This window comes from Gavia stellata, chromosome 15, assembly GCF_030936135.1.
Source record: "Gavia stellata isolate bGavSte3 chromosome 15, bGavSte3.hap2, whole genome shotgun sequence".
Lineage (NCBI taxonomy): Eukaryota > Metazoa > Chordata > Aves > Gaviiformes > Gaviidae > Gavia > Gavia stellata.
In genome coordinates this window covers 1165891-1178798 of record NC_082608.1, presented here as the reverse complement: position 1 = coordinate 1178798, position 12908 = coordinate 1165891, and the positions used below count along the sequence as shown (strand labels likewise).

The 12908-nt window shown below is 54.5% G+C and overlaps 1 protein-coding gene across 1 annotated transcript; it reads left to right on the top strand.

Moving 5' to 3' along the window:
- Nucleotides 1-2023: 2023 nt before the first annotated feature.
- On the top strand, nt 2024-4193 carry CTRL (chymotrypsin like). The gene is made up of 7 exons (XM_059824779.1): nt 2024-2075; nt 2236-2339; nt 2538-2617; nt 2873-2954; nt 3058-3238; nt 3711-3844; nt 4032-4193. The coding sequence occupies exons 1-7, from the start codon at nt 2024-2026 to the stop codon at nt 4191-4193; spliced, it is 795 nt and encodes a 264-aa protein (XP_059680762.1).
- The last annotated feature ends 8715 nt before the right edge of the window (nt 4194-12908 follow it).

The window sequence follows — 12908 nt, the reverse complement described above, 5'->3', positions numbered from 1 at the left end:
ACGTACAGACCACGCGGGACATCTCTGAGGCTGCGTGTAGGGAGAACGATGACGACACATGGCATCCCCCTACGCGCAGCACCTTGCCCTGTGCTGGGGACAGTCTGCATACATGCTGTCCTCCTCTGGTCCTGCCTCGCTGAGCCGACTCTCCCCACAAGCGCCAGCCCGAGGAGAACTGGGCGAGGAGAAAATCAACCCGTAGCTATTTTGCTGGCCCACTGAGGCAGTAATCGAGGGCTGCTCATGTCTGGCCTATTGCCTGCAGGAGAAAGAGGAGCCGCAGAGCAAAGGACAGGAGTCTGCAGCTGGGGTGAGTCCATCTCTCCGTGGGGCTGCAGAAATATTTGGGTTTCCCCGAGTATCCAGACAGCCTTCTGAGCCAGCGTGCCCTGGCCATGGAGTCTGTTATCACCCCAGCTCCAAGACAGACCGAAGCTTTGCTAGACCCAGGCTTGCAGGAGGGTTTTAGCCATGTGAGGTCTTCCTCTGTTTTGGCTCAGCCCAGAGGTCTGGTGTTGCTGGTGGGCCTGGGCCCTGCAAGGACAGTGGAGAGCAGCTCAGCCAGCTCATCATGGCTCAGGGCCGTGGAGGAGAAGGGCATGAGGGGGTCTCACCACCCTGGGTAGTGCCATCAACCCTATCCCTGCCGGCGTGAAGGGACAGCTCCGACTTCCTGCTGACCTGCCCAGCTCCTGGCCCCGGCTCTCTTACCAGCATCCAAGACAGGTCTGGAGTCCAAGACTCTCCAGCTTCTTGGAGAGCATGAACCAAGTTGTGTCTGGTGTGTCAAGCATCCTCCTGTCCCAAGGTTCCTCCATGATGGGCAGCACCACCCTGAGCGCTGGCTCTCCCTCTGTCTTCTGCTGCTGTCCAGCCCTTGGTCATCTCCTCCCCAGGTGCTGTGTGAAGATCAGGAGCAAAGCCTGTCTCTGTGCCTGCACCCTTGTGCCCAGTCCCTGCAGCACCTTGGGACACCTCCATGCTCTGCCACGCTTCCTGCCCTGTGGCGGGCCGGATCCTGCTGTCCTCATGCAGCACTGCTGCCAAAAATAAAGGCCTGAGCTCTGCAATCGTGCACCAGTGTCCAGGCTCTGCTCCTCAGTGGGTCAGGGCAGGGATCGGGGCATGTGGGTGGCACAGAGAATGGGGGATCCATCCTCACGCCCACCATCACCCCAGGGATGGCTCCCGGTGCCACCCCAGGAGCGTCAGCCAGGGACATGGGGGATAGTGGAGGCACTACATCCCCCCACTGCATGTCCACGATGGTGACAGGGGGATTGGGGGGGGGGTGACACTTTTCCCCAGCGTGCAGCCCTGGGGCGAGGGGTCAGGCAGCTCAGGCGGAGGGCTCAGCCTCGGCTCAGGGAGGTGCCCGCTGTCCTCCCTGCGGCCCGCGGTGTGCTCCTCTGGCTCTCTGCACCGGCCACGGCTCCCGCTTGCCTGGGAAGGCGTCTGCCCTCCCCACCTGCCCCAGCTGGCTCTGGGACACACTCACCTGCACCAGGGCTGCGGTTCAAGGGGTGGCCCTGGACCCTGGGAATGTCCAGCTGGGACCAGCGCTGTCCCAGGCCAGGGCTTCACGGCCACGTGGGAAAACAGCTCTGGTGCCAACAGATCTGAAACAGGCCTGGGGACAGGGTGACCTCCCACACCCCAGGCACTGGCGCCCATTCTGGCACTTCCAGCCCCACTGCTACCCTGGCTGTGTGCCCACAAGCAACCCCCCGTGCCCCCCATCACAGCCCTACAGTGCTCTCCCTCTCCAGCTCCACAGGCTGCAGTGAGAACTGACACAACTCATTACGGATGTAGCCCAAGCACCTCAGGGTGCCTTTCAGCAGCACGTTCCCGCATCCCTGCTTGCATGGGGCAAGGTAGGTGCCAGGTTTGACCTGTCACTGCTGCCTGCAGCTGGCAGAAGGCAGCAGGGGGACCTTGCCCTGCCTGGCTACGAGCCACGCGGCTCCTGGCTGCTATAAAGCTCGTGGCTGCGGGGACACGGTCCTGTCCCGCCAGGATGGCGTTTCTGTGGGCAGTTGCCTGCCTGGCCCTTGCCAGCACCGTCTCAGGTAAGCGCTGCCCACGGGTGCAGGGAGGTCCTCGGGGTGCAGCAGGAACGGGGCGCCCTGGAGATGGTGACACAGAGCCACCCGCACCGGCGCGGGCAGCCCCTGCCTGTGAGCCCTGAGCTTTCGGGGTCACCCTTGTGCCCCTCTGCCTCTCCCACAGGCTGCGGGGTGCCCGCCATCATCCCCTCGGTGCACTACAGCGAGAAGATCATCAACGGGCAGAACGCGGTGCCTGGCTCATGGCCCTGGCAGGTGTCCCTGCAGGTACGGCACCGTCCCGCTCCCCGGGCTGGGGCAGCATCGGTGCCCTAAGCACCGCGGTGGCACGGCATGGCAAGCCGGGCGCTGGGGTTGGGGGACAGGCAGGCACCAAGGGGACCCGCGACACCCTCTGCCTGTCCCCAGCTTTGGGGGGGGCTCAGCCTGCCCAGCCCCAGCTCTTCTTCCCTCTTTCCTCCCCAGACCCGCTCGGGATCCCACTTCTGCGGTGGCTCCTTGATCAACGAGAACTGGGTCGTCACGGCTGCCCACTGCGAATTCAAGTGAGGAGTGACGCCCAGCCGGCCCACGGCGGTGCCACCCAGTGCCGGGGGACACTGGCCAAGGGGCAGGGGCTCGGGGTGCACTAAGACTTGGGACAGCCCCAAAAACCAGCACCGGAGGAACTGAGCAGCCTGGGGCTCCCTCCCCGGCTGTCCCCAGGGCGCCCTGCCTTGGGCGGGCGGTGCGCCATGCCTGCTGCTCCCACCGCCGGTGCTGGCTGCTGCGTGTCCCCCTGACTCCCTTACCTCTCGCAGCCCATACTCCCACGTCGTCGTCCTCGGGGAATATGACCGCGGCTCCAACTCAGAGGCTGTTCAAGTGAAGACCGTGGCCAGGGTGAGCCGGGCTGACGCGGCCGCTGTCCTGGGATGGGGCTGGAGCTCTGCGCTGCGGCTGCTCCCGGAGGGCAGGGATGAAGCGCCTCGGTATTTCTCGGCAGGCCATCACGAACCCCAACTGGGACCCCTACACCCTCAACAACGACATCACCCTGCTGAAGCTCTCCTCGCCCGCCCGGCTGGGACCCCGCGTGTCCCCCGTCTGCCTGCCCCCCGCCAACCTGGCTCTGCCCACCAACCTCCAGTGCGTCACCACCGGCTGGGGACGCACCAACACCAACTGTACGTACGCCGCAGCTTCGGGGAGGACTGCGTGCGGCTGCCGTCCTTCCTGGGGGCTCTGAAGGGTCTGGGGGTGCCCTGGGGCACCTGGGGGGGGTAACACCTCGTGTGCACGTGGGGAGGGGGGAGTTGGGCAGTTGAGTAGCTCTGTCTAGGTGCGTACAAGTGTGCATACGCATGCGTTGGTGCAAGCACGGGTGTAGGCGCGTGCTCAGGAGGCAGATGCGTGCGAACCCCAGGGGTGACTGTGCTCGGGCACAAGCTTGCCATTGCTCGGGGCTGCTTGCACGAGACGAGCCCGCCCAGGGAAGAAGGGTTACGTTGGCACGGAGGGGGAAGGTGCTTTGCGTGGCAGCACCCATGTGTTTGGGAGCACCAGCGGGAGTTTGCCCAGGGTGCCTGTGCACTCTCAAAAGCCCCGGGGGGACCCACCAACCCGGGGGGGATTTAATAGCGCTTTTTTTTCCCCCAGCCCAAGCTTTGGCATTGCGCCTGCAGCAGGTAACCCTGCCCTTGATCTCCCGGAGGCAGTGCATGCAGTACTGGGGCAACCAGATCACCAGCTCCATGCTCTGTGCCGGCGGAGTCGGCGCCTCCTCCTGCCAGGTAAGGAGCCAAGCTCCTGCTGCACCGCAGGGAGGGTGGAGGAAGAGGACACGTGGGGTCTTGTATATGGAGCTGGAGATTGAAGCTATAGCACCTGGCCGTGGCCAGGGGAGCAGGCGGCTGGGGTGGCAGGGACCAGTTTGGAGCACATGCCGGGACCACTAAGCAGGAGGTGTCTTCTCCACAGGGTGACTCTGGTGGACCTCTGGTCTACCAGAACGGGAACATCTGGACCTTGATCGGCATTGTTTCCTGGGGAAACAGCAACTGCAACATCCGCACGCCCGCCATCTACACCCACGTAAGCCAGTTCCGAAACTGGATCGACTACGTTGTTGCTCAGGGATAGAGCCGGTGCCGGAGGGATCCCTTCACTGGGCGCTGCTCCAGGCATGGTGAGGTCGGCAGAGCGGGCAAGGGGCTGAGCTGGCAGCAAGACACCCCACCTCGTAATAAAGTGTCAGCATTTGCTTGTGCCAACCACTGCCTCTGGCTCCTTTCCTCTTGCGATGCAGACCAGGGTGGAAAGCGCACGGGGGAAGCCTGGGGCACCCCGTGTTTGGGTGCTCCTCTCCTGAACCCCAGCACCTCCCAGAGCTGGAGCTCGGTGCCCAGCTGGGACCCGCTGGGAGGTGCAGAAGGCAGGACGCGACGCGCAGGCGGAAGAGGAGCAGGGCTGCCTGCGGCTCCAGGGCTGCTCAGGGGGTCTTCGAGCACACGGATCTACCCCCTGGCACCAGCCCAGAGACCATCGTGGCGTTGAGGGTGGGTGATGTTACCTCTAACGGCCTTGCCACCAACCCAGGTGCGAGGTCTCCAGCACCAGCAGGTCCCACCAGCATCAGCTCCTCCAGGAAAGGGATTGTGGAGCTCACCATGCTCAGCATGAGCAAGTGCTTCTTGGCTTGCGATGGAGGGTGGGTGCAGGGGATCTTAGAAGATCCCCGCCTGCAATTTAAAGCTGTAACTTTGTGTAACAGCCTGGAAACATAGAGCTGAAAGGGAGAAATGCCAACGGCAGCTCCAGCTCTTCGGGAAGGTGGAAGGGGGCAACTGGAGAACAGCACGCTGCTTCACATGCGCAGATTTGCCAGGTAACAGAGCAGGAAACTCAAGGCCATCCCAAAGGAAAATCTGAAAACAAAACTCAAGGTGACAGGTTTTCAGAGGAAAGCAGTGTTTTTACCCAAACAGGTTCTTGAAACAATGGCAGGTGCAAAAAAAAAAAAACGTCTTGTGTTCACACATAATCAGTGAATTAAAACCTGGCTCCTGGCAGCTCCAAATAGAGCTGATCATGAGGACACGGTGGAGAGGAGCAGGATCAGACCATCCCAAAATGCAGCGTGGGGTTTTTTTCTTTACCACCAATGTGAATGCGATATAAAACCTTTGCTGTGTGAATCACAGCCCGCAACATGTTGTAATGGCTCTCGTATCAAGCAGCTGCAGAGAAAGCATGATGCTGCACAGACACATACCCACGGGCAGGGTTATAGATCATGAACGGAGGGTAAAGACAAATAGTCTGGCCCATCCGTTTGAGTTTTTTAAAAAAAAAAAAAAAAAGGCTACTCAAATACAGCCCATAAGTTTTAGTTTGGTGGGATAAAATTTAGCTTCATTTAATGGTCTGCTCTGCAGGGAGCAAGAGCAACTGGAGCAAAGTGACAGCAGGGAACTGGGGCTTGCAGAGAAACCTGTGAAGCTCCTGGCTCGGACTCCGTCGCCTTGGAAAGCCTCGCCTGGGATGTATATGGGAGAAGGGCGCAGAGGCTGAGATCCTTGCGAATGGCCGGCGGTAGCAGCTGCACTCGGTACACCCCGACCCCACCGGTCTGCTGCGACATTTAGAGTGTGCTTTCACTCCGTGGTACCTGAAATAAGACCCATGACGTGAAAGCAGCATACTTTTTTTTGGCTTTAGTTAGCTCCTAAATGACCTTAAAGACAGCTGCATGTCAGAGATACGGGGATGGGCTAGAAGGGCAGAAGAAACTGGTGGCCACATGGAGCTTCACGCAGGAATTGATCAACTGCAGCACTATGGGTCACTTGCTCTGTGCGTTTAGGTCACCGTCACCCCTACCACTGCTGGGACAGGGTCCCTTGCCCCTGAAAAATCACCTCCCTTCCAGGAGGACTTCGTTTAAAAGGGGTGCGCATTTTTCACTTGATTTTACCGCTTTTACTGTTCACCCATAAAAGCTGCTCAGAGTGAAACCGGAGAGGGGACAAGTCGCCGTGGGCAAACCAGGGTATTTCCCTGGCCCCGTTTGCCACCTTGCAGCCAAAGAAAAGTGAACAAAATGTCCCAAAGTGCCTGTTCAGCCTCCAAACCCTGCCTTCCAGCCAGAGGCTGGGTGCCCAACTCACCCGGAGCATCCCGCGGACATCCCAGCCCTGCACGAGGTCTCCCTCAGGCAGCTCCTGGCCTGGCAGCCGCGTTAAAGAAACCAGCAAACTCTTTTATGGGCACTTCGGTACCTTCTTGTTCTGCTCCAAGAACATATTAGGGGGGTGAGCAGCTCCCGGCTTTCGATGCGTTTACTGACCATCATTCCCAGCCCGGAAAGCAGCGCCTTTCAGCAGTCAGCCCGTGCGCAATCCATGAGCCAGAAGTAAGGACAGCGAAGCGATGGGGTACACAGAATACATTTACATATTTAGCAGACCGAGTACACAAAATAAATAATTCTGTACACTCTAATCGTAACGTTACAGACTAATTACAATGGTTCAGACCTCATCCTACAACAGTCCTTAGTGTAAAGGCAGGACTCAAAAGGCAAGTCACAGAACTGGATGCTTCTCAAAACAGTCCCGTTAGGAGACTAACGGGACGCGACCAGAGTTACTTCCAAACCGTTCCAACCCAGCACCGGAAATTTGGCGACCAAAAATAACAGCAAGTGCCAGAAGACCTCCGGTCCCAAGAGCTTCCCGGGAGGTGTCTTTCCGTAGTGAAAGGCAACAGGAAAACTCACGGCATCTGGGCGTGCTCGCAGGAGCTGCTTGTTTCTAATGCACCTTTTTGGGGCTGCGGATCTCTTCCACATTCAGCAAACAAACACAGTGCAACGTTATTTGCAACAGCAGCGAGTAGCTGGCCCGTCACACAGGAGGGATCTACAGTATTACCGCGCAGGGGAGGACAGCGGGAGAAGGAAAAAGTGGCATCAGGCAGGCAGAGCTCCCTCCACCACAGGAACACGGCGGTGGAAGGCACCAAGCTCCGTGACGCCGTTGCCGCCGCGAATCCCTGCTGCTTCACATTTGTTTTTTTGCAAATATACCGCACAGTAAGGCACAGCTGACATGCAGGCACCTGCTGCCGGAGCACCCAAGAGCTGCGTTCTTAATCCAGGCTAAAAGAGGAGACTGAGTGGTCAGAAAAAGCACCAAAAACCTCCCGAGAGTGGTGTAGGCAACTTGGGGCTGGGTATCCGGCACCGAGTGGTACAGGCACTTGGTGATATATTCCAGGATGAAGCCGAGCTGGTGAGAGACCGGGACACAACCTCCCTCCCTGCAAATCCCAGGGCTCACACTGCTGCCAGAGAACAGTTTGCGACTCCTCCGGAGGGTGCGATCCCCCCGCCCAAAGCCAATCTCTGTGTTGCTTTGCATCATCTAGAAAACTAAATTAAGTCAAACAATTGAGATTTTAATTTACCCCGCCTCAAACCCTCTGAATCTTTAGTATCATCACCTAAAATAGGAATACGGCCCCACACGGTCTAATAAGAGGCCTGTAACAGCCACGTACTAGTTGTCCTATGTTATACAAGATCATCTTGAGCTGAGCCTGCACTGCAGGGTCCTCAAAGGGAGCCTTGCCCACCTGCAAGGCACCGTACAAATGCTTTTACTTGGCTCCAGGACTCACCGCGGCTCCTGCAGAGCCAAATCCAGGGTTGCTGCCCAGTAGCTGAGTTAACCACAATTCCTGTACCAGTTTGTGCATTACGTAAAAGTTGACTATATTAATACTTCAAGCAAACACCCTGGTAGAAAACAGGATTGAGAAATGGAGCAGGGTATAAGAAAGAATGTAAATTACCAGAGCAGAAAATATCTGACCTAAAAGAAGAAAATATCCAAATTCCAAAGAAGTTAAGAGTTTGAGGGGTTATCATTTCCAAAACAAATACGTAACGCAGGCCCTACACTGCAGCTAGTTTCCACGTCACTACCGAAGCCAGCAGGTCAGAGCCCTTTTGTCTGGGCTTACTCTCATCACAAGGCTATAAAGCTGTTCTTGACGTATGGCTGTACGTTTCCAAGAACAACGCAGTCCAGGAACCGTCAGGAGCATCTGGATGCTATCACAATCTCACTGTTAAACAGCACAGACTTCTTCTGGATTGAAGGAAGAGGGGTTTCTACTGCCACTGGGTTGACATGTTGGTTTTTAGAAGCTTGAGAAGGGCGAGAAGTAAATCGAACATGGACAAGAAATTGCTGTTTTAGCAAAATGCAGAGAAAAATACATGACGTACTCAAAAATCTAGATGCAAGTCTGTAGACCACCTAATGTTGTTTCTGGAAGACCTTTTCACATTCACTTCCAATAACGCTCCAAAAAAAAAATTAAAAAAAAAATCAAGGAATCAACAGGCCACGTTATCTGAAGCCATAATTCTCTCCCCCAAGAGAGCAGCCAAACTCCCAGGACAAAACGATGAGATTGTTTTCCACAGTAGTGCTAAGTTCCAAAAGACAAACAACTCTAATTCCCTTTACTCCTTAAAACTGCATTTCCCCGAAACAGAATACGCTGGGAAGCAACACCCTGAGCTGCTCCATTGTGTCTCATGATGGGAGAAATTCCCAAACCTACTGCTTCCAGCCTCAGCATCTTTAGCCTTTGCTTTCTCCTCGTGTCCCCTAAGACACCTCCCCAAGCATCTCCTTTAGACACTGGGGGCTTGACCGCACACGTATTTTTTCCCCAGCACGGAGCATCCCTTCCCGTGGGTGCACGTGGACTCACGCTCATCCCTGGGGGGGCTAAAAATGCTGTTCTTTGGGATCAGTATAGGAGAAAACGGTGCCGCGCTGAGGAAGTCGGTGAATGTCTAGGACTGCAGGTGTGGTCCAGGACCACCACTCGGCACACCAAACCCAGATTCCTCTTTGTAAAGAGCATCTCGCCCTGAAACAGCGGGAACGTAACCAGAAGAGAGCTGTACTCGGACAAGGGCACACTACAATTTGCCACTAGGTGTCATTCCAGCTTCATTTTCATTGTTATGAACAGAAGTATGGAAAACAAAAGCACTCCTTTACAGAGATTTGCACCCCAGCTAATATAAAGACTGCAACTCAGCAATGGTCTGGAACATGCATTTGTTACCCGTGTTCTCCCGGCTAATTCAGTACCAGAGGAAGTCTTCCAAAAACCCTGCGAGCCAAATTAAGAACCACCATTAAGAGCTAAAGGAAGAGATTTAAAAACTAAACAAAAAAAAAGACATTTCGGAGAGATTTTAGCTTCTAAAATCCCCAAAGGCGGCGCTTCTGAAAAGTGTAAACTCCTGAGATTTGAGATAAACTGAGAGCTGAGATGCTCCTGTGGAATATATATGAAGACAGATGATCAAGATAATTCACAGTGAAGAGCTTCGTAGAGGACAGATTGAAGGCACCTGAACTACTGCTCAAAATCACAGCGTTTTGCCTGTCCTCCCCACCAGACCCAGCTGAAAATGTGCCACAATCGCAAGGATAAAAGCACCCGAGAAATTGTTCTTGAGCTGGCACTTGCAACGTAGAATTTGGACCATCACAGGTTTCTGGACAGAGTGAAAACAGAAAGATCACCGAGAGCTCCAAGGGACACTTGGACGGAGCTCTGCTAGACTCCCCTCTGCTGACACACGTTATTGTCTGGGTTCCTGCAAATACTGAATATAGAAAAAGAAGAGGGATTGAGCCAAGAGTGTTACAATCAAATGATGGAAGGACAGCCCAGAAAGATTTTCACCATGTTTACATTGATTTTTCCATGCAAACAAGCAAACGTTGCATTTGTAAAGAGAATTTTTTTTCTAGCAAAGCCAAAGCCCCTTATGGGATGGACTTGGTCCTCTTTGGTGCGATTCCCTAACAGTGGGATGCCTGAGGACCACGTCTCCACACCACAAAAGAGGCAGGCTGCAGCTATCCAGTACTGCTCACGTGTGTGAAGGATCCTCCCTCCTGCCAATTCACCTCCCGGTCATAGCGCATCACCGCAGAAAACTGACAGTACCGGGAACCTACATAGCAATGTCCCGCTTCCCGAAACTATTCCCACCCAAACTCCCCACGAATGACATCACTCTGAACTTTCCCTGGTGAAAAACCAATTGCTGAAAAGAGCAATAAAGCAAAAATTGTCACAGATGAGAAGATTCTCATTCTGCTTTGTGAAGGTAGAGAAACAAGCTTGGTCAGACCGGAGCTCAACGTCCTGACCTCGTCTCCATCTTCATTTATCCGCCGCAAGGGAAAGCATGAAGGAACAGTGTGGGTAGACATCTGCACAACATCTGTGCATTTTGATGGTCTAGTGGTTAAAGGAAAGGGTCTCGGGTTCCAGAGGCCTTGGCTCAGTTCATCAGTGTGACCTCCTCGCACAGGCAAAATATCTGTTTTAAGGATAAACAGTCAAGATAATCCGGGGAGAGCCACGAAAGCGCCCAGGAGAGAAAAGAGATCACAGTTCCTGGGTGTGATGCTCCAAACATGCAGAAGACTCTTACGAGTGACGGCTCAAAACCAGAAGCCCTCTGAGAGGAGCATCCTGCCAGCTCTTAACGTAGAGGGGAAGAATAATTTTCCAGTTGATAATTGTCTTAGAGTGGTTGCTGCTTCTGAAGAGCTGTTTGCAGTAATACGAGGGGCACTGAACTGTTTATGAAGCAAAACGTGGCAAGCTGCCCGTCTTGTCAGAAATCGCGTCTAGTTGAGAGTTCATGGTAACGAACCAGGGAAGACTATGTGAGAAGGTAAAAGAAGCAGAAGACACATCTAGGGTTTTTTTTGCAGTCCACAGAGCTGAAAAAAACAATTTTTGGTAATTCTGCGGTATCTGTTAATGCTGATGGAAGAAAAACTGCATGTGATATGGTAGAATGGCCACTCAGAGAAAGGGCAGCCTGCAAAGGATCCAGAGTTTTCAAAATAATATGCTAAACTACGCAAAGGATTTAGAATTCCCCCCCTGCTACACATACTCGCTGTCCTCAGGCTTCCTCTGGTGTATTCCTCACCGCACGCTTGGGCACACCGAGCTGTGCTCCCAGTGGTTATGGCCTAACCCAGCTTTTTTTTTTCCTTAGCACAGAAAACTCAGTCTTCTCCCACCGAAGCTGCACTGCTTTGCTGTTTGCTGACCGAGACGGGCTGCGGTGAATAGAGTTAAAGCTCCCTGGAGATGCAACCGACCACTTAAAACCTTGCTGACACTAAAACACAGCAGCACAGACATCAATCCTGGGCAGGAAGGCCATGCTCGCCACCCTCTTGAGCTTGCAAACCTGCATCTCCAGCCCAGAGCTAAGCAAACACTTCCCAAGTGCACAGCATGAAGCAAACCGTACGGCTTCGTATAAAAAGTTTCAAAAACCAGCATTCGCCTTCACTGCTGATCTTGTCTCTGCTATCACAAGAGGCCTAATCCACCCCAAGACTGTGCCATCAGCCCCACTTTGCTGCTCTGACTAGTTGGGAAGATATCGCAGCAGGCTTGCACAAAGCTCAGCTCTACAGCCCCCACCTCCCCTGAGAGGTCCTTCACAAGAGGCCCCCACATCACCCATCCAGCACAAGGAAACCTGAAAGGCAGCTTTTTCCTGTTGAATTTAAGTCACTTCTAACAGCTCTAAGGGGTTTGTGCAACATCTCCGGGGCATTATCACTGCTGACACCTCCACTACTCAAGTCCCTACCTTGATGGCTACGGAGCCGTTTGTGGCCATCCCAACAGCTCCCACCACCGCTTCACTGTCCCAGAGCAGGGACAGCAAGAGTGGGGCAGAACAGGCATGCAAAGCAGGGGAGCCCCGTAAAATCTGCAGACAGGGAGCAATACCTGCGACCACTGAAGTTTTAATGAAGTGATGCAGTTGGTAACGCTAGTCTGAAGGGCGCAAGATGTGTAACAGGTCACAGACGTGACAGGGCCACGTCATAGCAAGAATGACAAACCCTGCACGGTAGGCACTGGTCTTGCTGCAAATACAGAAGGATAATTCAAGGGGGACAGCAACGAACCCCCCAAAAACCTGTCTTGCCAAAGACGTCTCTCCGCATACCATGAAGTTCCTGCAGGACGATGATCCTCTTCCCCCCCGCCCCATCAGGAGCGCCCACTCACTCCGGATCAAAGGAAGCAGACTACAGCTCTGAGCTCGCAGCACTTCAGCCTGGTTGTCAATTTGCAGGGCAGCTCTCGCACAGCTTGAGTAAACCCTTGACGTCATCAGGTGGATGGCAGCCCTTGGGGAAAACCTTGCAGCTTCCCAGCCGTCACGGAAAACTGCTGTCTGGCATCTCCTCGGCGCTGTATTGGGACGAGGAGCTGGTGGGCAGCACGTCAGTGAGTCAGAGCTATCCTACTTCTAACTGCATGTGACTCATACCAGCTTCACTGCAAAGGCACCACAGAGTCTGACTAAACCAGCTCAAAATTTGTGTCTATATAGTTTTTAAATACATATACACACCCACAGGTGTATGTGCACACACATACGTGCATGTACATACACATAAAGTGATTTCTTTTTTTTTTGATATGCAAGTGAGAGAAACTTAACGCTCTGGAATTAATAAATAACTATGAACAGCCAAGCTCCTGGGCTACAGAAAGAGCTGTTCTCCCCACGTGGCTCCTTAATTTGCGTATTACTTGAGGCTCTGAGCTTGCTCTGAGCCCATAAGGGCTCCCCTGTTTCCTGCGTGAGACCCCACGGCACAGCTCGCAGGGTGCGATGGCCACCACGAGATTCCCTTTCCTCCGCACGGGGGGACACCTCCTCATGGATGGGGGGGAACACCTGGAGGGAGGGAGGGAGGG

Coding starts and splice junctions, on each gene's coding strand:
- CTRL (XM_059824779.1), top strand. CDS start 2,024: ATGGCGTTTCTGTGGGCAGTTGCCTGCCTGGCCCTTGCCAGCACCGTC. Junction 2,340..2,537: donor CCTGGCAGGTGTCCCTGCAG/GTACGGCACCGT, acceptor TTTCCTCCCCAG/ACCCGCTCGGGATCCCACTT. Junction 3,845..4,031: donor TCGGCGCCTCCTCCTGCCAG/GTAAGGAGCCAA, acceptor TCTTCTCCACAG/GGTGACTCTGGTGGACCTCT.